The following is a 26,438-nucleotide window of genomic DNA, read 5'->3' as shown; positions in this document are numbered from 1 at the left end:
CCTGAAACAGTCCTCTATATATTATTGTTGCTTCAATGCAACTGATGCCTTTATGCAAAGCAATTCACTAGAGTTGCAATATTCACTGTTCAGTGCATCCTAGGCGTTACACATCCGTATTTAATTTATAGACACAAAGAGACCAGTGCACAGAGCCATCATCTGCAAAGTTTTATCAACGTGTTACTTTAGTGGAAAAAAAGCTCCAGCTATATTCATCTTGGTTTTAATTCGGCAGGAAGCATCATTAAAGAGCTCAAAGGAGCTAAAAAAACAATTTATTCCACTGCTAAAGCAGGGACAGGTACTTTTCTTGGCTTTTGTTCCGTTTTCATGTCCGTTCACATCACATCAGAATGCCGGACTGCGCTGTGACCCGGACTGCGGTGCCGAGGAAGAAAGACAGCCACCTCCCAAAGACAGTCACCTGAAGAAGACTCCACAGCCGAAACGTTGTGTTTCTTTACTTTTTTTTTTGAAGCATGGAATAAACCTTTACTTGTTCCTTTCCAGCCTATGCATGCTGACGCAGCTGCCTATTGGAACTACTTCACGCCCCAGCTCTCACTACAGCTTATATACAGTAGATAACAGATCTGCCCGGTACCCAGTGCACTCAGCTGGAAACGTGAGGGATAGTCAGCTAAGCTCTTTTTGCAGATTTTTGAATGCACAGTTATTTATTTTACGAATCAGCCAATGTTGGTCACCTCTGCTCACAGCTATGTCCCCCCTGCAGAGGACACATGAAGACGACGCACATGTCCTGTACACCTCACACTGTTGGGACCCTCGCCTGTCCACGCAGCAGAGAGATGTGTCAGATGCACAACAGTTTCATCTCTCCAACAGCAATGCGATATTCCAGCTGCACGTTAAACTGCAGGGGTCAATGGGGTGCTGCATGCAGGCAGCTCTGGGCTTTGCTGTACAGTACCTCCAGGACTGGTATACAGTACCTTGGGGCCTGTTGTACAGTACCATGCAGTTCTTTCAGCCTCTCATTGAAGGACATCACTGTAAGCCCAAGAATATACCCATTTCCCCCTTTCTAGATTGAACTCTGAGCAGCAGTATCTTTTTGTAGCATTGAACCTGAACATAACATTCTAGATTAGGCCTTAGTGCATCATTGTATATTATTAATGTTGGATTTCTTTATTTCAATTTTACACCTGTGTGTCGGGATGTTTGGTTTGCTTGCCCTCCTAGTCTAGAAGATGTGATAATGTGTCATTTGCAAGTCTCTTCTTCAAGGTCAGTATTTCCCATCTTATATCTTAGTTCAGATCACCAATATAAATCAGGGAGAGCAGTGGTCCTAGTACAGATCCTTGTGGTACTCCATTCCTTATTTTTCACTCTGTATCTGATCCCACTGTTTTCTATCTCTTGACCAGATGCGGTTAAATGGCAAAGAGAACTTTGTTAGAAAAATCATAATTTTTCCACGTATTAGGTTAAACATTTCAATGTGTTTCATTCTCTTAAGCCTGTGCAGAACACTAAGACATGAGTGGGGAAACTCCCCAGGTGAAACAATAACAGAAATGCAGAACCTCCATTCCCAGCTGTAAGTTATCTTCAAGAACGTAATCATTTGGCAATGTAACAAGCATACTGTCATGTGAAATACTGTAACAAATTATAAACAGCATTGTGACAGGAACTAGCAAACAGATGTTATGTTTGCCCAGGTTTGTGTTCATGGTTCCATTGCACAAGTGATCTGTTGTTATTAGAGGTGCTCATTGTAATACACACACGCTTTGGACAATCTGCATTAGTGTACGAAGCACTACATGTGGTGGGTTTTAGACCCGCACACTGCTTGGCTGGGTAAGTCTCTGCATGCCAGATCGTATGGTTCATTCTGACATTTACCAGTGCCAAACCACTTCCAGAAAATGGGATTTGATGGGAAGAATATGAGCAGGAACATATACAGTAGGGAATTATGTACAATGAATGTGTTTTTGCGTCTTTTAAAATTCTTTTTGGATTACTTTTCTTACCCCAAATGTCACTTATTGTTTTTTAAAAATAGATATGTTATAAACAATAACCCACTGGGTCTTGTGGTTCTTGTGAAATAAGGCACTTCCTGGGTGGTTAACTTGTGCCTCATCACCTCCCAGTGCAGTGTAGAATTCACATGGACCATAACGCATTTCATACATGCGACCATGAGCAGTGCTATAGATAAATATGCATATAAACATATAGAAGACCCCCAGAGTGGCTTTTTTTCTTTTGAGGGTTTTGTTTTCTCTCTCCTCAATCCCTAATGGTTCTTTCCTCTGAGACCCACCTTTTTATGATTTACTGCTTAAAATATTTCACAAACCTCGCGGTGGACATTCTTTACAAAGGGTGCTTGATCAAGTAACTACATGGATGAGCAGTTAATACCATGAACAGGAGACTTATTCACCCGGAGGGTGCTGGGAGTATAGAAAAAGCTGTCCAGTCATGGTGTGGAAGCTGATGCCCTGGTTTCTTTCAAGAACTATATGGACAAGATCTTGGGATCAATTAGCTGTTAACTACCAAACAGGCCAAATGAGCTGAATGGCTCCTTTACAGTTTGTAACTCTTCTTAAGTCTGTTAAGTAACAATTGTATTGAATTGGAAAAAATGTAATTGAATTGGTCAGATAACAGACAGTGATCTGACTCAGACTCTAACCCTAACCCCTCAGCAACAGTTCTGATAGTGGTAGGAACTGATCTAGGACTATTCCAAACATAGCTGAAACTTGGTACACCCTGACTTTTAATCTGACTCCATTAGGAACTCAATATGACCTAAACCAATTTAAAACTGGATGGGAGATGTAGTGAGCATGCGATATAAACATAGGACAGTGCCAAGGTTTAGGAGCAACAAATTCAATAAAGAATGACTAGACATCTGGAAGTTCCCTAATTGGAGAGGATCCTTATTGGACAAAACTGTGGCCAGCTGTACAGCTTTCACAGAAAACAATATATGCTGTGTATTGGCCTGCCATTCTGTTCAATCCTACACATTAGATGGATGTGTAGTCATGGGCATTTTTGTTCCAGATGTCTCACAAAAAAATCCCTTAGAAGATTCCCGATAGTCAGTTTTAACCCTGGGAGATCCCGAGTTTCCTCTTTGCTAGAATATGCCTCCGAAGTGGACCGACGCTTGGGTCTCACTGGGACTAAAGACGACACACCCAGCGCAATTATAACAGGCTGGCTCCTGTCCCAGTGGAGACGATGCCCTGCATGTTCCCTGAGGGCTCAGCCACCACACTTTGCTTCCTCTCGGGGGAGAGGGTGAAGTGGAAAGCCCTGCAGCAGGTGCCCAGTCCTTTTCCATCTCACTCCTCCGAGACACTCCCAGCTCTCACCGCCACGCCAGCCCACCGACAGTCCAGCCTCCAGACCGCCTGGGGGGCAGGTTTGGAAAGAGAACTCTCTCAGAGACAATAATAGTAGTCGTTTAGTCTATCACACGAAGGCCTGACAGCTAATAGACAATTCAACATCACGAGTATATGGAATGAAGGCACAGACTCCCTTGGATGTCCTTAATTTGGAAATCTGATCAAGACTGTGGCATTTCACTTCTAAACGGAATCCAGGGGCAGGAGTCAGAATGACTAAACCTCCCAGTCATTCTTTCACAGCTAAATTTATTACTAATAAGTTCACCATGGTCTAACTAATAAATCAGTTTGCGATTTTTTTCTTCTTTCTCAGAGGCATGCTTTGAACATTTGCTCTGTTCTGGTCTTTAAAGATGTTTATTTTCCTTTCCCAGGCTTGTGAAAGCCGTTCAGGAATCTGACCAGAGTTTACTACTCTCATGGCAAAGGCTGCTTCAGGAGTCCTGACAATTCTTTTGTTTTATTGCTTTTTGTCTTCTTGTTAGCTTTTTACAGAACATATTTCAGAACATTCAAAGCTATTGTATGTCACCAGCAGGGCCAGAGTGCAAAGCAGCTTGAATATGAGAGAAATATATAAGCTCATCAAACATTGTCAGATTGATTTATTTGTTTAGGACTGGCGGTGACAGAGGCATGCGCACAGCACAAACATGGTTTCACACCGTCCCGCTGTTCAGGTAACTGTCTGTTTTTGGTTTCCTATACGATTTCAAACTCTCCTGAGGAAAAAAAGCGCTCACATCAATCACATCTGGAGCTTCTTCAACAACGTCTCTGCAACAGATGGACGGTTGTTCTAATTCCCAATCCTCTGCTACACCGATTTCCTGATGAAGCATTTCCGGCAAATCCTTGCAATTCCTTTCTCCTGCCCGCTGTCAGGCTTTGCTCTGCATCTCAATGCGCAGACCTGGTGAAATTCCTGAGCAATGGATCAGGCACAGAGAGCTGGGCGCAGTAAGGGCGACGTAGCGGTCTAGACCAGGGTCTTCTCTCAGTGCCCCCACCCAGGGCAAACCCAGTTCTCTCCCAGATTCCCGACTCCACAGCGCAGACCCCTTTTCTTGGGAATATCGGAACTCGGTAGTATGCCCCTGACTCCTGTTATTTCCTGCCCGGAAACACGGCTTCACCTGTCCGCCCCCCCAAGATCACACCACGGAGGTTTGACACCCAAAACCGCGGGTTTCAGAAATAAAATACCGCCGATTGGTCCCGTCTGCCCCTGTGCGCCAGAAGGCCGTGTGTGAAACCCGCGGTCTCGCTGGCCTGCGTGAGGCCCAGCTGCTCGTGCCACAGTCCCACTGGTGTCTGCTACTGGGCACGTCCCTGTGGCTTCTCCTCCGCCAGCTCCCCCCTTTCCTGCTACTGCTCACTTTGAGCTTTTCAGTCCAGGCAAGGCTATATTGAGTAGCACCCAACTATGGCACAGCCCCTCGCCTGCGATTCTTATTCTTATTCAATATGGCACATTTTATTTATAAAGTGCCTTTCCAAACCCAACGAAGCTGTAGTGATGAAGATGAAAAAGAGAAAAACCATACCAAAAAAAAACTAAAAACATAAAATGTAACATGAACTGACAGGATAAATTGTGAGGCAATCAGGCAAAGACCCTAGAGCTGTTTGGACATAGGGATTAAAGTGGGGGTAGAGCAGGAGACAAACGTTTAGATTCAGAAACGGATTAGTCTTTTTTGTGATGTGTTTTGCGGTAATCAATCTTAATTAGAACTACAGTGACGCATCTGAGGTGAAGCACAGCCAACGGCAGGCAGCGGGCTGGCGTTAAAATAAGATTTCAGTGTAGATGAGCAGCCCTTTTCCGAGCCTCTGGACTCGTAACCGTTTTAAATCCAAGTCCCGTTTGTTAAAAAAGGTTACTTCACTTCACAGGTCTATACCCGGCTGTGTAAGTGTGTAGGAATGTAAATCGCTTTGGATAAAAATGCCTGACAATAATTCATCAAAGCAAAAAAAAAACAAATACAGCGAGTAAAGAGATATAAACGTTAGTGGGGAGATAGAGAAAGACAAAGGAATAAATTAACATCTCCCGTCAAAATGTTTGCCCTGAGACTAATATGTCGGGCTGCGACATTACTCTCACGGCGCAGGGGGGCCGTGAGACCCAGGGTGCAGCTGATCTGCAGAGCAGAAACTTCGCGTCCCAGCGAGATCAAACACGCAGCCGCGCTTTTGCTGCCAGTTCAAGAGACAAAACCGCACGAAGGGCCGGGCTCCTCCGCTCTCTCTGCTCCTGAGCGCCCGTCCGGGCCTCGGTACTCCCCGGTAAACTGGCGGTGGCTCCATCAATCAAGAGCACCGGGAGCAGTGATCGATTACCCCAGCCATATTTGCAGTTACCACATCCTATCTGTAAGTGTAGGGAATGCGGAAGGATAAACTTACAACGTTTGCAATAGCGGCATGTCCGCATTTGAAGGAGACGGTATCAATGTGGGGTGTATTACTTTATAAAGCACCCTTCGGAGTTCAGTGGGTGTTCATTGTCGTGTTCGAGACTTTGGGTAGAGCTGACGTCTTTGAACAAAATTGCATGCAGCTGGGTGGCTAAGGATTTCTCAGCTCCTGCTGTTTCGGTTTGTTTCCACGCGAATTTTCAACGAGGAAATATGACACTTTTTTTTTTTCTTCTGAGAAAATTGCCACTCTCGATATATTTTGGTGCGAAAAAAAAAGACCATTTATGAAATTACGAGTACCCCGTCTTGATTTTAAAGACAGAATACATTATTACGTACTTCCGAAGTCCCATATCAAATATTTTTACGAAGTTGGGAAATAAAGTTAGTTTTACCGAGGCGAAAAGCTTTTATCATCCATGTTACACTCCAGGAATATCTTGCTTTTGTGACAGCTGCCTGCAGTGTTTGGGCTGACGGGACACTTCAAGCGTGCGAGCTATCGAAATCAGTCTGGCATCAAGACATCACTCAGAAACAGCAGGGCTACAGCCCACTGCCTCCCTGGTTTGTTTTATTGACTAACCTTCTGCAAGGACATTCACCACTTGGACTCCTTCCTTTGACTTTTTTTTTTATTAAAGAAAAAAATAAATATTCTTTAGATTTGTTTTTTGCCTTTGCCAGGGTCTGCCTGTGATGTTCCGGCCAGAGCAAAGCGCCTCCGAATCCGTTCCACGAAGGCCTCAGAACAACCTCTCTGTTTTGGGTGGGTGCGCTGGGCCGTGATCCAGGCAAAAGTTCTCGAAAGGAAAAGGAGTTTCATGACAGAAGCCCCTGCCAGTGAACTGACCGTGGAGGAGGTACTGGTTCCCGTGTGGCTGAAGTGGAATCGCTATTCCGAGGCTTTTGCAAAGACACGGCTGCACAGCCTCTTAGGGGAGGTCCCGAGACTAAAACTGCCAGCCCTTGAGCAGACGAGCAAGGCGCGAGTCCGGCAGCCAGCTGTCACACTGCGCCTCTTCTGGGGGCGCAGGGCAGAGCCCCCTTCTCTGGTCGGCACGCAACGCCGCACGCGGACTGAAGCTTCTCCGTCCTGCCCTGCGCTCCTACGCCCCTGCTCCCCACTGACCAGCAGCTGCCCGTGTCCGTCAGGGGCTGCGGGCTGCGCAGGAGGTGGGGGCAGGGAGCGTGCAGGAGCACAGGGGTCTGCGCAGGGGGGGTCTGATCAATGACCTTGCCGCTGGCTTGACCCCAGCGTCTCCAGCATCCCCGCGGTAGACAAGATTTTACTGCTGGAGTGGCTCAAGCCAACTTATAAGACGTTCCCCGGCATTTCTTGTCATTATAGACCTTAAGAACTATGCAAAAAAGCAGTTCTGAACGATTTAGGACTCGTCGGAGGTTCGGTGGAGGAGCATGCTGTCCTAACCAGCGCACTCCTGTTTCCCAGGGTGCATTCCAAGAGAGAGGTCTGGAGAAAAGCCCATTTGAATACTTCTATCCAGAATTATGGAATTCTAAACAATGAGGATAACAGGCAGAAGCAAAACGGGCTTTGTAAAACAAAATTAAAAGGCTGAGATGAAAGTAATGATGTGGATAGCTATAACACCTTTGTAGCTTGATCCAAACTAGGACACTTTCTACAGCACAGTGTCTCTTGTCACTGTATTGGAACATCGATCTGACTTTTTCAGGCTGTCGAATCACTTGTAGAAGAACGGATGTTTCTATACAGTCTTGCCGAGGATGCTGTTACACAGCCCAAGGATGAATGGGGTTTTGAAATGTAACAGACAAAGGGAAAAAAGCCTACATGTAAATTTGCAGGATATATGTATGGATACAGTGCCCTTCAAATGTATTCATACCCCTAATGAAAACAGAAACAAAAAGACCCCATATAGCAGAAGTGCTGACAACTGTCATTCTACGAGTGTGGCATTCTTCACTGTCCTGCAGGAAAAGAAGTCACTTCTGAGGTCAAACCACAAAATGAGGCAACTTAGACTTGCCAAATATCATTTGAATGACAACTGAACAAAATCAGCAGCCAAGACGAAATGAAAGTTGAGCTTTTTGGACATGCTCGTCAGTGTCATGTTCAGTGTATGAAAGATAAACTAGTGTTGAGAAAACTGTCAAATATTGTTTTGCATTGTTGAGTTCTGAAGCCCTTGTCAAGCTAGGCGAAATCATGAACTACAACAGGTATCAAAACATTTTGGCCAAACACCTGGTTTATTCTGCCAAGAAGCTCAATTGTGGCTGAAAGTGGACATTCCAATACAACAATGATCCCAAAACACATCCAAACTGACAATAGAATACGTAACTGCACACAGTACAGTTCTTGACCATCCATCTCAATCTCCAGACCTCAATCCAATAACAGGTAGTTAACTTCAGAAACCAAAGAGTCTGGAGGATAATTCCACATGGAGGAACATTTCTAAATCTCCCCTCTAATGGTCCTAGAACATTAAGGAACATTACAGAAAGCATCTAGTCACTGTATTCCCTGCCAAAGGAGGACTTACAAAGCACTCACCACAGGAGTGAATAAATGTGACCCCTTTCATGTCTTCTGGACATCATTCATGTCAATAACTCTGTGCAATACTATTAAGATTACTTTATAACATTTTTAGAGTTCTTAAACATTTTCCAATCTGTAAATCTCTTTTGTTTTTTTATTGTTCCTGTTTCTCTGGGGGAATGAAGAGATTTGAGGGACACTGTATGCCTTACTTTTTTCAGGCCACAGCAGCAGCATGACAGCCTTAACCAACTCTGACTGCGACACATGATTTCCACATTTCTGCGCTACAGAAAAGAACACATTCACAAGAGGGGGTAGTTTTATAAAAACTCAGCTACGTTTTGCTTTAAAGAATGTTTTGGCGGAGACAACGGAAACAAATGATGTGTTATTATTTTTTTAGAAAAAAAAGTTCAGACAAAGTTGAATAGAGGGTAAAGTAAACACCTGTAGATGAATTGGCAGGGATGACAGCAGAGTCTCCTGTGAGCCTCAGCCACCCACAGTCTGTGACTGAAGAGCTGCAGTGCTCCAGTTGTGCACTGCAGCCCCTGTTTTCTCTGTGGAACAGAGCACTGATAAGATCCAGGGGAAGAATTGTTCAGTGCCGACAAGTAACAAAGTCCCACATTGTTTCTGGAGTGTGAAGTCTGAAGTGCCATGGGCTTGTGAGTACTTGCTAAACAGGCTGTCTTTTAATGCAGAACGTGAAGCGTTGTGTTTAGTTTATATAGCAGCGTTCAGTCCTACAAATGCTCTTTACCGATCAAATGATCAAATACAGCTCTAAAAAATAAAGATGCGTTTTGTGAATTAAGAATCCTTGAAATTGAAACTGGAGGATTCGTGCCCAGCATGGGTTTAGGCACAACCCTTTATTCGGACTCGCTAAACACAGATCACATGGATCACATCAGACTGAAGACAGCGTGTTCATTCTGACGCTCTGGATCGCTTCCAATCTCGGCACTGTCTCCTCATTAAAAACCACACCGATTCACAAACCAAATTAATGCCCAATTTCCTCTACTTGTTGCCCTGCTGCCAATGTAAATTAGATTTCAAGTGGTCCTTAGCAATTAAATTAAAGGCTGAATTAGGTTTAGGCATCTGCAGAATTAGTTCTTTCTTGTAGGGCATAGAATCTCAGCTCATGGCTTCAAATACATTTTCATTCTCGATCAATCGCATGAGAAACACTGCTGCTCAATCTTTCTTGCTGCCTTTAACAATTTCACATTCCTGTTAGAGTCACTGTAGGGCAATTAATTAGAGCAAAACATGAGTTCTCTATTTTCCTTTGTTGAAATGCATTTGGACACATCTCCCCACTCCAGGTGGTCCAGGAATTAGTTATCCTCGCAGACCAGGCTACAATGCCTGCTGCAATATTATTACCCAACAGTCCCCAGATTTGAGATGGCAATTAGCACTGCTGCTTCACAGCTCTTGGACCGTGGGTTGGAGTTCAGCCTAGGCAGCCTTCTGTCTGGAGTCTATATGATCTACCCATGACCATGTGGGTTCTCCAGAGATGTGCTTGTTATGCTAATTAGTGTCTCCACATTTGCAATTAACTGTATTCGTGTCATAGCTTAAATGCCACCCTGTCCCCCATGCTTTCATGGGAAGGATCCACTTCTGATACGGTATGATGTCTGTTTGGTCTTGTTTCTTTCTGTGTGTCCGCTGGGGGCTCTGCTGCCGACATCAGTGAAGAACTGCAGGTTCTGCAGCAGACTTTAGGTATGGTGAGGCCTTCTGGAATACTCTGCCTCAGACATGTTCACGTTTGAACTCCCGCTGAACACCAGTCTGGCTCATTCTGGGATAGACAAGCCCAGGAACCTGCTGCAAAGTGTTGCCATGAAACTTAAAGCAAAAGCTTTTATATTAAATTAAATGTACGTGCCTCTAAACTGTGTAACTCGCAGACATTCAAGACTTTCGGGCTCATTAGTAAGTCCTGCAGCCTGTTAAACGTTTCCCCAACACTTCAGGATTTCAGGGTGCATACACAAGCTGTATAAACATTCCTCAACTGTCTTTTTTATTCTAAGCTGCTATTCTAAATTAGTCATTTATTTTTTTACCTACGTCTCTACTTAAGATCTCCATTATGTAACCTTGTAGGTCATAAAATAATATTTAAATAATAATGAATAATTCCTTACACTTACATAGTGCTTTTCTGGACACTCCACTCAAATCGCTTTACAGATATGTAAAATGTAAAATTTCTTAAACTAAGACGGAGAACAAAACAGATTTTGGCATTATGGAGAGTGTCCTGAGAAGCTATTGGGATTTACTGTGTGCAAACACGAACAAATATTGAAAGTCCTCGTCTTCATTTTCAGTTCAATCACTACAGGCGAAGTGCTAAGTTAGTGAAACTTTTTCCTTTCTTTAAAAAAAAAAACTGAACGTTTCCTTCAAACCCCTAGCAATAGCATGACGACTGAATATTTTTGAAAAAAACTGTTTGCAATTCATGGGAAGTGGTAATGAATACTTTTCACGATACGCACCAGCCAAAGATTCTGACCGGCCGTGAGAATCCTTCACCCCTCATTGGTTACGCTGGGCATCCGAGTGCTGCTCGGAGTGACTCTAGAAACCAAGTTATTAACCACGAATGGTTCGCTGCTGATAACATTAACAGACTACCGATATTCTAATGGCTCAGCCTGCTTCCCTCGGTGCTTTTAGAAGCTGAATTCTGCATACCTTTAAATGCCTCATTTGGCATTCCAGTCTGTGATTCAAGCCCTCTCTGTAGGGAATCCAATTTGTTTTTACATGACCAGTGCACTTTAATTTATTAGATTAACTGTACATCTACAGCCAATCAATTAACCATTAATCGAAACACGTACAGTAGGTAAGAGCTCCGCACATCTGTGCCGCCTCTCCCCAGCCCGCCCAGGTGCTTGAACAAGAGCGGCAACTCCTCTTGTGTTTCAGCGTTTGCTTTGTGTTTCCCGCACGACAGGCGGAAGAAGCCCTTGTTTGCTGTACGAGAGATGTGCTGGCATGGCCAGCGGGGAAGGTTGCGATTAAATGACCTTCAGCTGGGTCGATCAACAGACCCAGTTTTACAGAGGTGTCTGGAGGTAAGCGGGGCAGTTTTAGCAAGCAATGATGTAGGTTACGGACTTCCCCCCCCCCCCCCCCCCTTTAAATCTAAAGTTTGGAGGATCTCGAAAGACTTGGTGCTGCTAATCAGATAACCACCCTCACGCCTGGAGGCATCCAAGGGTGGAGTCTCCATGGATACCCCCCACAGCACAAACATAGACTAGGCTGCCTTGGCGTTTTATTGGCCCTCAGAGGTAGAATGTTAATTAAAAGATCATTTCTACACGGTTAACCACTGTTATTACTCCCAGCAGACAGAAAACAATATTCCCGAAGGAGCAAACAACTGGATTGAAAGGACATGGAAGTCATCACGACTCCTGCTAATACTAATAATGAGACTACTTAGAAATGCGATTTGGATCATAAGTTTTGATACAACAGTAATATAAAATACATGACACAATTGTCGTCTTTAGCACTGAAACTGGCTGGTATGTTGACGTTTTAGAAGTCTAAGGATACAGGACAAATAGTAGTTTTGTGGTTTTTGATCGTCCAGCGAATAAGATCTTGTATATATCAAGCATCGTGTGGAGACATGGTAGGATCTCTGGGATCGCGGCTACAAAAGTACAACTTCCAATGCCGAGTGGCAAGTTGTTGATACACTGCTGTCGTAGTTTAAACAAGGAGGTATTTTGGGACTTTTCCGTAAAATATCAAGCTGGAAAAGTGTAACTCCACGCCATACTCTATAACTGTTAAGTGACTGGATAAAAGCGTCGGCCGTCTAAATTAATAATGCTCGAGTACTCGAAGTCCGTATTCTTTAAGAGTTTCTCAAAAGTTGGTTAGCCCCTAAGACAGTGTCTCAGGACAGCGCAAGGCACTCACTTGATCCGTCCAGCGACCTTCCAAAACAGGTGCCAAAGGGAAAAGCCCTACTTTGCGACACGGACAACCGCGAAAACAAACCGATCACCCCATTCATCGGGACCTAAGGTGCGTTCTCACAGCAGACAAAGCAGACATAAGAAGGGAGAGTTTGCACAGCTCACTTTATAGAGATGCGCGTGTTCCTCTCCAGGGAAAAGTCAACAGGATTTTGCCCACACACATGACGCCCGAGCCCGTTTCTCCTGCCGGCGTGCACACACTACTTACAGCCTCTCTGCATTCCTGGGAATTCCCTTCGGCACTGTCCTGAATCCCTGCCCGTGGCAATCCACATGAGATCCGGAGCAACTGCATTTGTGAGGGCATCCATTCACGGTCAAAAAGCACAGCAATCCGCAAATTAGAGCCAAAATCCTCCGGGAGCTCTGTGCTCCCCGGTCTGAGCGCAGCATCGTATCCGCCTCGGCTGCAAGCAGCCTTGCCTTCAGCCTATGCAATTCGCGAAAAGAAGTTTAAAACAAAACAAAACAAAAAATCCAGACAGTGCTCAGCTTTCTGTTATAATCCCCCTCAGATGGGATTTCAAGACGGACCAGAAGGAAGGTGTAGATCAGGTCTAGGAGGTTTGACTTCTTCTGGGGTCGGCTGGATAGTTGCGCTCAGAGAACCCCTCGGTTTGGGGGGCGTTTTAATACCATTGAGGCGGACAAACTGGGGAGAAAGAGAGTGAGAGGGACAGAAAGTGACCAGGAACAAAGTTTTGTCTTTTCATGAGGAGCAAGCCAATAACAGGACGAAAATCATCGGAACGAAGATGAGCCACCCATCACCCCTTTTCACCCGCAATGCGCCCCCTTTTTTTCCCCTCGCGTTCTGTGGCGAGGCAACTCGAAGCTTGTGTGTGTGGGGGGGTAGGGGAAGCTGATTTCACAGTTAAAAAGTTTCCCAGTGTGGCTCTTTCCGCGCAGTCCTGAAGCGAAGCCCGGCCAGCGTGAATCCTGAAGCAGTGCTCCCATTGACAGTAACACCGTGTAAGGGCTGAAGGCTGAAAGAATCCAGATACCTTATCACCAGCCCCCAAATCTCTCCGTCCCCGGCTCCTACTGGCTACTCGGCTGATGATGTCACTACATTTTTAGGAGTAGGGTTTCTACTGTGCGCACGGAGGTGCGCGGCGCTTTGACAGCTCTTAAGCGTTAATATTATTACAGAGGGAAACGCATGGAAATCAGAAGCCATCGTCAGACACGATGGTTCATTCCAAACGTGTGCAGGGAGGCGATAAGGGGGCGCGACACGTCCCGTACGACTCCAGCAGCACGGGTTTTCTCCGCCGCGCGAGTGGAGAGGCGCTTGCGTTCGGCGATCTCGCTTCTGAACGCGGCTAGGATCATGCTGACGCTAACGAGAGCTAGCAAATGCAGACGTACTTAATGCGGTTTGAAAAGGTTTGAATACTGCAAATCAAAAACAAGTGAATGAATACTCAGCTTTGACGCGCTTAGCGCGGCCAGCAGAGTAAGTAAGGCTTTAATCTCAGAAGTTGCACAGTGAAGATGTAGGAGTCAGAGGAGACTACAGGTGACTGTTTAAAACGGAGAACAGGGGGCACTTGATTCTCCAAAACGTCGTGGGCATCTGGAGCAAAGTGTCCGGCCATGTTGTTTGAAGTCAATACTCTGGAGAACAGCTGGATGAGTTCTTGGGAGATTCTAGCTACAAACTACCAAACGGGCTAGACGGGGCTCCTTTGAAACCCTTCTTATTCGATTATATTCCGTGTTGTTTGTCTGAAAAGTGTCTCCTGTCTAAACCCTAACCCCCCCAGTTATTCCCGGCTGGACGTGAAAGGAAAGGGCAAATATTAGCACTTTCAGCTCCACGGGTGAAGCAGTTCTCCCCTGTAATCCTTTGGCAAACAAACACGTTCCTACCGCCTGTGATCAATTATTAACCAGAAAACCCCTACATTATTAATAACCACAAACGAGCTATAATCGTTTCAACGCCACTCTGTTTTCGCCGGCAAGTCAACACGTTCAAATCGCACCTTGACTGGAAAAACGAAATGACAACCTAAACTACTGCATGATAACCTCGTAAAAGTCCCAAACTGATCGGCCAAGCACAGGGGGACAGACAGCCTCTAGCCCCGGGTCTGCGCTCACCAACACCTGGACACATCGCATCATCAGACGGAACTCACCATGGCAACAGACCGTGACCGTAACCTGACGTTAGAAATGCTGGTCATCGAGCGCGCGAAGCCATAATGGAAAAAAAAAAAAAGTTGGTCTCGCTTATTAACAAACAGAACCCACTATGACGCACATAAATGATATATTCAGGGAGAAATGTTTTAAAGTTGTGGATTTAATTTTATTATATGTACCATTTCCTAAAAAATAACAGGTACACTCACTTATTTTCTGCGGGGGTGCACAGACGTCAGTTCAGACTGCTGCCGACGTGTCTCGTGGTGTTATCCCTCGGCTGGAGGCTGTGAAGCTGCAATGCGAACTACCACGCCATTGTGCAACCCACGCACAATTTAAATATCCGAAAATAACGATGAAATCTAATAATAATAATCCATCACGAGGATGGCCGAGCTGTCTGAGGCACTGCGTCCAGGTCGCAGTCTCCTCGGCACAAGTGGGTTCGTATCCCACTCCTGATTAGAAGGGCGGAGCGCTGGATCTGTGGCTAAGGATCTGCACCTGTGGCTGGAAGGTTGCCGGCTCATATCCTGCAGCCGGCAGAGGAATCCTACTCTGTTGGGCCCCTGAGCAAGGCCCTTAACCCCCTAACTGTTTGAGGGGCGCCGTATAAATGGCTGACCCTGCGCTCTGACCCCCAGCTTCTCTCTCCCTGTCTGTGTGTCATGGAGAGCAAGCTGGGGTCTGCGAAAAGACAAATTCCTTATGTAAGAAACTGTGTATGCCCAATAAAGTGATTAAAAAATGCATCTTTGAAACAGCTTTATTTTTTAACTATGCGGTGTCTTGAATCTGTCTTGTATCCAGACAAGGCAATTTTGTTTCTGACGCACTGAATGCTTTTTACTAATTTTTGGCTGCGCCTGTTGTGAAACATCAATTTACTGCATGTTTCGTAAACTGCAGGGATGCGCTGTATCCGTAACACATTGAAGCCGTAAATGAAAAATATGTTTTATTAACTTTTAGGTCAGAAATATTTGCGCTTTACTGAATTATATTTGTCACTTCAATTTCCGGAATAGCAGATGGTGTTGATCAGCAATAATTTCCAGATAAATCATCTACAACTTGAAGATGTTATTAATATTCTTGGGGAAAGACGAGCGCCCTCAACGCAACCGGCTCGGGCGAGCTGTTGAACTTTTTGCAGTCGTGCTGCCCTCTGCTGGGACAATCCACACGGAAAATAAACACACTAACAACCCTGATCTTCGACCTCGGGACTGAAGCGCGGCCAGGAGGCGCAAGCGAAGAGAGGAATTAGCCGGAACGCCTGGGCTAAAACGCCTGTTCCTTCGATCAGCGCCAAGAAACGGGACCCTGGTGCGTCGTTTCATCAGAGGAACCGCATAACCCTCCGCACAGGGTACTCTCTCGACATCCTGGGGCACTGGCGCGGAAAGTGTGTTCCGGGGGGCAAGAACGCCCCCTACCGGTGTGGCACCAGCGGCACTTGCAGCAGACTGGTTTTCTGTGGAGGCCTGTCGACCCAGGACTGTCCAGGTTAGGGACAGCAGACAAATCGAATCCACACACGAGGGAGTATGTCGTTTCAAATGATGATTTAAAATTTCCCAGAAATGTTAAATAACATGCGTGAGGTGGGACTGATTATTTTTTAAATTATTTGTCGAATTAAATTAAAAATAACGAATCTGGCCGTTTCAGAACATAAAATGCGGAATGCTTCACAATTCGGTGACACTACCATCCCGAAAATGAATAATACATACCACGAGTGGGCTGTGGTTCCTGTAGCTTTCAGAAATATTTTGCTGGTTTTATGAGCATAAGAAGTGAAAGGGATAGGATTTCTAAGTGATACACATAAGAAAAGTATTTACATGCATTTACATATATACAGATGGAAAAAAGAAACCAAAAAAAAAAACCAGCTGATGCTGCAAGGAGAATAACTGTCAGAAAGTGGAGAATTACTGTGGAACTAAAAGGTAATTTGAGGTTGCCCAGTTTTCCAAAAGCCCTTTGATAAAATAAATAACATTCTCATCTGACATCATGCAAATATTAGCACATTTTCAGAGTGCCATGGAGCTTACAAGACACCTGACACCTTTAATTTATTTCACTCTTGTGAAATTTTGGTGTCCAGCAATGGGGAGAGGTGAGGGATACAAGTCAATTTCAAGATTTAGAAAGTAAAACCGTGATGATCAGAGAAAAACACCACAAGGAGAAAAGGCTCAGCTAAAAACAAAAATTTTTAAATCTCTTGTTAAAGAAAATGTTTTCTCATGATGTAAACTTTTCAATGCAACATACAGGTATTGTTTGTTAAATAAAATTAAAATTAATTCAGAATCTCTAGCATTTCCAGTTGTGAGTGTATTACTTCTAAATGGAACTTGTTTATCTGTTTCAATGTTCAATGTATTTCTCTGCAGGGCCAAAGGGAATGTTTCTAATTAAATGCTACCAACAGAACAATTTAGAATTTAAGTTGGAATATGTCATTATCCAACAGACGAATTAGGAAGAAAGTGATATTTCTAGACAGGAGTTCTAAATTAACACAATTACTTAACATCTCTTCAGATCTGTGTAATGAACTAAAACTTGAGAAGCATGTTAAGCTCTTTTCAATGTGAGGGATGTTTGAGTCTCATTACTCAGAATAGTTCCTTCTGTTGTACAAAGAAGGCTGCATGTTCCCACCTGCTGTAGTGTGCCATTAATCTCTATGAGGAGACAGAAAAACACATTACTGTATGGACTTAAAAAAGGTTCCCAGCCCAGGTAGAGGGTCAAGTAGATTCTTGTGGGAGAAATAGGATAGGTCAGTATGGTCAGTGCCCCTAATCGCTTGAGAATGAATAGTGTGTTTGGGTTGTGAAAGAGAATGTGACAGAGATGACTGCCTGTGTTAACTCAGCTTCTGGAGTGTCCTGGGTCACCTGTTCCGAGTCACCTGTGAATGAGCAATGAAATATGAGCCAGAGCACACATGTGGAAGCTATGCAGCGGTGCCTTTTAAACTGAGAACAGGAGGCACTTCTTTACGCAAAGGGTTGCCGGAGCATGGAACAAGCAACCCAGCCATACTGTCGAAGTTGGTTCTTTCACTTTGACTGGATTCTTTCAAGATAATATGCTTGGATCAACTAGCTATTAACTGCAAATGAGCTAGATGGGCAGAAAGACCTCCTCTCATTTGTAATCTTTCTTGTGTTCCTGTGCCTACTATGCAGAGACACTTCAAGTGCTTCCACAGAGGAGTGAGTCAACAGTATCTAGGGAAACTTGGCACTGGAAAACCACACTGGAGTTCCATCCAGAAACTGCAGAGGGGCAGCCAAAGACCTGTCTGAGGAAAAGAGCCATTAGTATGCTATTATACATGAGAGCCTTTTTTAATGGAGTGCTGTAACATAAAGAGAAATCCAAACTTTCCACGAATTACGTCAATATATCTGCCTGTGTTACTGCACTGCTTGAAAGAACTGAGGGCAGTAGAGATGATATAGAATTACAATTGTCGTCCTCTTTATTTATATTTCATTTCTTCATCAGTTTGTCCATCTGTCTTTCTGATCTGTGGTTTTGTGAAACGGGATGAAATGAGGAGACCGTTTCATTCTTAATATCTAGATGGCTGCTTTTACAAACCTCACAAATACCCCAAAGAACATCTGGAAATGAACAAAGTATCAGGTCAAATTGATGACTTGTGAAAAGTGTTTGTACTTTTTCTATAGCAACATTTTAAAAATTCTAAAAGTTAATAAAGAGACTTCCAATTCTGTAATACCACACAAAAACTAGTGCTAACAACATTTGTCAACTCAGAATTGAATTCTACTAATGGTTTCCCCATTAGTTACCAGAGGATTAAATTTAGATGAAAACTAGCAGGGCCAGAAAAGGAAAAGGTCTCTGTCTCTTTCAGGCTCTCTCTTCTGGGCTGTGAGGGGAGATTACATTGTTGTCTGGCGGCCCTGTGTGTTGACAGTGGGTGCACCCCTGCTCAGTGGGTGTGTTTGTCTGAGGGTGTCAGTGTTTAACGATCTCGCCTGACTTGCCCCATCGCTGTGACCCCTTGAAAGGAGAGAGTTGGGCTTCTGCTTCCTGTGTGAGAAGTAGCAGCTCCTGTCAGGGCTGACCTCACAGCTGGGTGACAAGGGGGAGAGCACTGGGCCGTGTGGGCCGGAGGACTTGAAAAGAAAAACGATGGGGAACAGATTAAGAATACACATTGATCCCAGATAACAGAGACACACCATCCAGAGGGCACAAATAGAAACTACAGGGAAGGACATTTATAAGTGAGACCATGGGGCACATCTTTACCCAAAGAGGTGTGGAAGCATGGAACAAGTTACTCAGCCGTGTTTTTGAAACGGCTGCCCTGGTTTCTTTCAAGAAACGGTTGGATGAGATCCTAGGTTTCATTCGTCACTAAGTGCCAAACAGGCTGGACGCGCCAAGTGGCCTGATCTGCCTTGTAATCTTTCTTATGTTGGTATGTTTTGTGTACCAGATGAAAGGGGAGGATCAGAGAAGCGTTTGTAAGGAAATGCTCCGTTCAGGAGCTGAGTGTTTATTCCCATGGTGTGGGGTCCCCGGCAGCGGAGCTCCAGCACAGCTCCGGGCCGGCCGTGTCAGGGGGAGCGGCGCCCCAGCGCGCGACCCGCCCCTCTCCCCCTGGTGTAACAGCCCCCGTGCCTGACAGCTGTGGAACCTGCAGCCACGCAGCCGAGGCCTGAAGGGGCACCGCGGTGAGGTTCCGCGCTGCCTTTCGCGGTGTGGCTGCTAGGACGTCCCGTGAAGGAGGGAGTCTGGGTGCTCCTCGCCGGGCTTCGCCGTGGTCGAGTCGCGGCTCCAGGAAATGTGCACAGCCCCGCGAGCCATCCCTGCTTATAGACAGCCTGGAGCGGTCTGACTCCAAAGGCTCACCTTTGACCTCTCTCTGATGTCTTAGTGCTTGCCTGTTTGATCTCCCCACTGGCGTGTCTACAAGATTAGAACAACCTTATTATTGCAGATTTCGCCATGTTTCATACTACCCTGCCCAAGAGTGTTTAAAGAACTGTTAATCACATACAGCGTAATGGATGGGCTTTTCTTGTGTCCTTTGACATGCAGGTTTTTTAAATTGAGCAACAACACGGCTTAATAAATCTCAATGCTGTGGCCTGCCACAGCAGAACAACGGTATGGGATTGTCTGCCGTTTCTACTGCACCTCTTGAACTCCTCCCTGGGATAAACACCAGCCTCGGTGCCCCCGCCATGCGGTAGCTGTGTCACTGCTGTGTCACGCCTGCTCTGTTTGGTGCTGGGTGCTTTACGTATTGCCCCTGCTGTTCAGTGTGTGGCATATTCGCCAGGAGGATGAAGCTCAGTGTCCGGATCTCTCCTGGTATTAGCGGTGAGCAGGGAGTCTCACCCCCGCCTGCTGCAGTGGTGCAGGGGGCGAGTGCGCTGTGGCGAGGAGGGCCTGGCCCGGCTTTCGGGAGGGGGGAGGAGAGTGGTCTTCCGCTCCCCGAGCCCCCGTATCAGGATTCGACTCTAAACAGTTCCACATGTGGGTCCAGCCCTCACTTTACAGTCCGCCAGCCCTTCCTGAATCAGGGATGATTGATGAGCCAATTTACTCAGGAGCTATCTTGTACACTAACACAAAGAACCTGGCCCTGCCTTCTGCTCTTTTTTTTTTTCCGTTCTCTCTCGGGCTCTGATTCTGCTTCATGCTGGCCTGCTTTGTGTGGATGGAAGTGCATCCGCAGTTGGCTGTGCAGCGCTCTGTGTCGGGACCCCACGTGCTGTGGCCATGTGAGGAGTTTCTGCCGGGCCTCTGGCTCTTACTGTGACCCTGGCAGAAACGGCCAGGAGAGGAAAAGTCGTTTGAGTGATGATTAATAGTCAAGATGGCCTTGTAAGGGCAGAGAAATTGACGGCGGAAATGCAGTTAATGCAGAACCGATGACTGCTGGAAGAAGAGGAGGAGGAGGAGCAGGAGGAGGAAGAAATATGCAAATATCCATATGCTTCGATACAGTAAAGAGTATTTTAGCTCCCCCGGGAATGCACATGCTAAACATTCCAGCAATTGCCTGAACATCCTAAACTATTTAGCAACTCGTGGTACTATATGCCTGCACACATCGGTGTGTTTTGGTAATCGTGTCTTTTGCACAGTAGGATAATTGGATTTGACAATAAAAGAATAAATGCTGTTGGGGTGCTATCATAGTTAGCTTTGCTATCTCACAGATTTTGGGTCCTGCGCTTGGATTCCTCTTCGACCTGGATGCCTTGTGTTTGGAATTTGCACATTGTCTCTTGTTTGTGGTCTGGTTTCCTTACACCTTCCGAAAACGTGCTGGCTAGGAGAGCTCGTGTCTCTCTGTGCCTGCGTGTGTGTCCCGAGATGAACTGCTGTCCCATCCAGGATATAGCCCCCCACAGAAAGATTTCTATTTGTAACAAAGTGTACAGAATCCGGTGAAAACAACAGCTACCAAAATATGATTTTGCTGTAGCTGCCCCAGTTGAAGACTTATTTGACCTGAAAGGTTTCTTTTAGCTTCGGCTCACTTTAATCAGTCTCTCCACACACGTCTTGTCAAATGGCTTTTTGCAGTTTTAGCACTTATTAGAAGGATGTGAAGAAATATTTTAAATCGAAAGGCCAGAAAAAGCGTGAAAGAGTGTACACAGAAAACAGAGAAGAGATATTCTGTAAATCTCTGAAGATAAAAAAGATGAAGATGATAATTGAATAATTTTCTTTTTTAGTACTTCTGAATAAACTTTCATGATGTGCTTCCTGTGGAAATGGTGACAGTCCTTATTTATAATCCTCAGAAAATCCCAAGCTCTTTAATTTCTAGTTTGTTGTTCACAGTTTAGCAGTTTGACAGATATGGAATCTTCAGACTGCTTTTTTTTTTGTCATACAAACATTTCACAAAGAGCAAAAACAATTCATGTTCATGCCATAATTCCCTTTTTGTCAAAAACTCATCTCATCTGAACATCACCAGATTCACAGATTCAGATAAAAGCATTAGCAGGAACCTTCAGGGTGATACTGCAACTGCCACATCTCAGTAACACCTTCGCTGTCTAACCAGCGCAGTTTATCGACTGTACAAGACGTGACAAGAAACAAGTAGAAAACAAAATCTCCAAAACATCAACAGAGAGATAAAGGAACACAGAACCCAGGGAGACATGGAGAGAGAAAGAGATTTAAAACTCCTCCGCTAAACAAAACACTCCTCTGCTAAAGTTTGAATTCCGTTTCATAGCTTGTTTCATAATTCTGTAGGGCTTACAGACAAGTATAAACACTGAGCAGAGTCATTGCTAATTGTTCCAAGTCCCCTGCTAGCCTCCCAGTCCTGGCTTCATTTAGGGTTCAACAATAATCTGTAATTAACACTAACCTCTGTGATCAGACCTCTAATTGAGGGCAGCACATGCAAACTATCAGAAATGCCCTTTTCACAAAAGTCAAGTCTGGAGTATAGACTGCAGGCTGCTACAACTCCAAGATATTTATATGTAGACATCCTACGAGAATTTATCTAGGCCTCCAAAGGGGCTGTTTGTTGACACTGGGCAGAAAATTGCGATCCTTTCAAATTCTAACAAGGCCATCCTGATGAGAATCTGGAATACGGGCTCAAAGGCATCGCCTACTTCACGGCTCTTAGGAAACGCCGAGCTGCAGCTGTGTTTGATAAATCAAGTCCAGCTTGGACATTTGGTCATCCAGCCTCAAGCAGTACGATTTAATGAACACATGACAGAAACTTTCTCACCCTACGTCTGAAAGGGCGAACGCGGAAATAAAACTATGTGTTGTCAGAGCTACGTCGACAGAGCCCACCAACTTGTCTGTTGTCTGGTCAGTTGTCTGTGGACGTTTCCTCCTTCCTTGCTGAGGCCTAGAAGCCAGCCAGCAGCAAAACAAAAGTTCATTCATAATGCCTTTGAGGGTTTATATACATATTTAACTACCTGGAGCTTTTTTTTCAGTTCCCGCTGCTAATGAAAAAGAGAAAATCTCGGCTTGTGTGTGGGTAAGCTTGTTCAATTGAACAGAATCTGAGAGAAAGGGGTTTTGTACTTGGACGCTCTGAATGGACGTCTCGGCTGTGAAAGCTGTCGTGTTCGGTAAAGAAAACAATTAGAAGTGATGTTCCCCCCCCACCCCCGACTTAAGTCAACAGAAGAAAACCAGTTGAAAATAAGGCGTTATTAGAATGAACTGTGGAAGCAAAGAGGTCCAAAGCCAAATGCTTTCCTGTGCAGTTGGGGAATTTAGCAGCCGTGATGCTGTTTGCTTAGAAAGGCTTGAAAATACCCAAGATGGCAGAGGTCCAAAGACAACATTGTTCAGAGCAGCGTGGCAGAAGAAACACAGAGGCCTCTGGTTAACTCGCGGTTTCGTGGTTTAATATGGGCATCAGGGCGAGCGAAGCACTGGGCAGGAAATGATATTCGCCGCGTAGAAACAATAAGAAAAACAGAATGGGACAGGAAGGCCGTGTTCGGTGAATTAGGACTTGCCTACTGAACAAAAATCAGCATTCATAAGCATTCACCTTCCTTTTGATTATCTTTTGAATTTTAACTTGGAAATATTATTATTTGACCTGTGCCATTATAACACATTTGACAACAAGGCTTCGCAGTGCACAGACTGTAGAAGTAATGTAGAAAGCTGCACAGTGCAATGCTAAGGAGAGAGTATTTTAACAAAAAGTTGCCTTAACATAAAGCAATCCACTGAAGAAAAACAACCACAGCAGAGAGAGTGCACTTACAACAAACCTCAAGGTGAAGAATGAGTTCAAGTAAAAGTTTGTTTTTTACTTTAACTGTATCAGCTTAATTACACACTACCTCATTACCTCATTGCTCACTAGTTCAGTAAAATAATTTGAGGTTCAGTTTAATATTTTGGTTATGTTTAACAATGGCTTTTTAAAAACATTTATTGTTTTCACCTATAGCTATAGTATAGGTTTGTAGGGTATATGGTATATATAGGATTCACCTATTTATCCCCTTTCCTATTTCTGAAGGACAGTCACGTGTTTGAGCACTTTTCACAGCTCTAGTACAGAAGACTCCAGTTGTAGCATTATTACTTGTTTGTGGCCAAAACTGTCAAAGCAGCCTACCTTTGCAACTGTTTATATTGCAGGAGATTTTAATAAAGCAATTTTGACAAAGCACTTTGCTCATAGGTGCGAGTCAGCAAGTTCAGAGCTGAGGCTGGAAACCACAACCTTCACGTCAAGAGGCCAGTGCCTTTCTCTGTGCTCCCTCTCTGCCGGCTCCTTTAGTGCTGGAAGGGACTGCTGAAAACACTGCTTAAAGTCGTAAAACACAGCTACCCACGCATTCAATAAAGCCCGCATAAACCAGGAAGGCCCCGGAGTTCTCAGTGTTTGTGGTAAATTAACAAAGAACCAGAAGGCTTAAACAGATTTCTTTTCTGTACTAATTACCTCCGAAACCACAAAACCTTATGAATATTGTAACCTCTTAGAACTTTAACCTACCAAAGAAGTCCTATGGCCAACAAAGCAGTCTTCAAGCATGAGATTAAGAGACTTAGAGGTCCCACGATGTGCTTTCGTCACCTGGCTGTGTCGGGTGTAATACAGGAGCTGTATGCCAAACGTCAACGACTGGGACTGGGCAATAGAAGAAACAGCTCTGAAGTTTGTCTCCCTGTGCACCTCTTTCCTTTGTCTGAGCAGCAGTGGGGTGGGACGTGTGATATGGGAGGTATTTTGGAAGCAACAGGAAAAGCAGAGGAAATAATTATTTGCAGTGGGTACTGGCATGTCGAGAGGGATGATCATTAGACTTCAAATGTCTTATCCAATTCACCGAACAAAAAAAAACTTTATAGAAGCTGAAATATCGCCAGCTATATATAGATATTTTTCTTTGTATTCTCCCCAAGAAAAAGTTCTCAAAAGTAGACAATTTTAAATGATTTATTAAAAATGAAAAGTCTCTGTATCCGCTTCTTGGACTCAACATGAAATGCAGTTGGAAAAATTGAATTAAGTCCCATCCATCTAAAAATGTATATGGTATTTTGTCATTGCCCAAGGTTTTACTTCACAACTGTCTTTTTTGGTCATTTTCATGTTTTTTTTTTGCTTTTTATTTTATGTTTTTTATGTTTGTTGTTTCTTGCAGTTTGCTGTTATTGTACCGATAATTGTAAAGTTACAATTTTCTTTATCGGTTCTTCATCGGCAGTTATTTATTCAATGATGCTTTGTGCTGCCTCATCCCTGCAAACTCTAATTCAGCAGTACCAATCAGCTTTGTACTGGTTCTGGTTAGGGGCAGGACAAGAGATCAGCAGATCAGTGTTACCTGTTTGCAGTGCTGGGTGATCATGCCACAGTGACCAGTTCAGTTTAAGCTTTAAGAAGATTCTATAAGGTCATTCCATGTCAAGCTGTCCTGTGTGTTTTTTGGGCCAGCGGTGCATCTTATCCAAGTTTGCAATAACTGCTGTTAATCAGCTTGGATTGTCAGTACAATCTCCGTTCCAGCTTGTGGAGTTCAAGGATCGAGGAAATATTTTCACTTCCATTGTCTGCAACCTGTCTTGCAGTGGCAGTGCCTTACAGCAGAGCCCCAACTGGAGGAGCAATGTCTCTCTCAGAGATATCAGTGCAACACTGTTATCAATCAACCCACCAACCAACCAACCAATCAATGAATCAATCAATCCTTTTATTTTGTATAGCATCATATGTTGCCTGACAAGTCGATGTTACATGGGAGTTTGATGGTACTCTGCCCAGCCCTCTCGGGGGGCTGGCCTGGGGCTGTGGTCATGCTCTAAGGAATGAACCAGGGAGGCAGCTGCAAGGGTGGTGTTTAGGGGGAGGGAGGGATGTAGAAAAGATGTTTGCAGAGTTGTGGGCAGCCAATGAACATTTGTACACAGCAGACAGGAATTACAAGATCAGAATTTCACCTGCTCTTGATTGTGGTGGTCAGGTTTTAAGGTGGTCTGATTTTTTTTTCTGTGGAAAAAACTGTCTGCTTTACAGATTTTCTCTGATTGCACACAAAGTAAATTGCCAATGGGGTCTCTCTCTGTCCCAGACGGTTTAATTTATCTGGACATTGCAGTTTTAAATCAGTTTTAAATCTGAACTGATGACCAGGAAGTAAGATTTTTAAATGATTCAGTGTGATGTGATTCTAAAAGCTGAGATCTTCAATTTATCTGTTTTTTCTTGGCCTTAAGGAAAATGTGTAAAGCACTTTTTCTAGCACCTCCTAACACATTATTACTGACGCTTTTGTCTTCCGGAAAGAGGATACTTCAGTAATTCAGTCTCGGTCAAAAAATGCCCAACAGAAGCAGTTAAATTTTACTTCCTCAGTTTCTTGGTTTCGCTTTAAAGACCCACATCCTCCTGAAGTTTTGCCTTTATTGCTTAGTACTCATTGGTAAAAATAAAGACTAGGATGTCAGTGGAGCTATTGCAGGACATTACACCCATGAGTCATTACTTTAGTCATTGGAAACAGAGGTGTCTCCTGACATTCATGATTGTCTCAGGGGGCACAGAAACACCCTCCATACAGCATCACGACATGGGTCAGGTGAACTGACAGCAGTTTAACAATGAATAACATTCCTTTCCCCTGCATCAGTCAAGAAAGCCTGACTAGTTAAAAGAGAGCCACAGACGCAATGCCTAATGTATTTTTTTAATTGATATTACATGTGCCCTAACCTTCTAAATCCTAGCTGTTTGAGATTCATTTTAAATCTCACCAGTATTGTAATAATATGAAATGATTACATTTGTTTC

General features: G+C 44.4%; 1 protein-coding gene across 2 annotated transcripts in view; it reads right to left on the bottom strand.

Moving 5' to 3' along the window:
* The window catches only part of slit3 (slit homolog 3 (Drosophila)), a 181,455-nt gene extending 167,968 nt beyond the window's left edge, over positions 1-13,487 (bottom strand). The window contains exon 1 of one of the 2 annotated variants that reach the window (XM_015349877.2): positions 12,645-13,487. In XM_015349877.2, coding sequence (XP_015205363.2) covers positions 12,645-12,829 — 185 coding nt within the window. In that variant the 5' untranslated portion in view covers positions 12,830-13,487. The remainder of the gene's footprint in view (positions 1-12,644) is intronic. The other variant, XM_006631940.3, reaches the window with a different exon arrangement.
* Positions 13,488-26,438: the final 12,951 nt, after the last annotated feature.

The sequence above is a fragment of the Lepisosteus oculatus genome, chromosome 11 (assembly GCF_040954835.1).
Source record: "Lepisosteus oculatus isolate fLepOcu1 chromosome 11, fLepOcu1.hap2, whole genome shotgun sequence".
Classification (NCBI taxonomy): domain Eukaryota; kingdom Metazoa; phylum Chordata; class Actinopteri; order Semionotiformes; family Lepisosteidae; genus Lepisosteus; species Lepisosteus oculatus.
The sequence above is the reverse complement of the archived record's forward strand: the minus strand, read 5'-3'. Positions and strand labels throughout refer to the sequence as shown.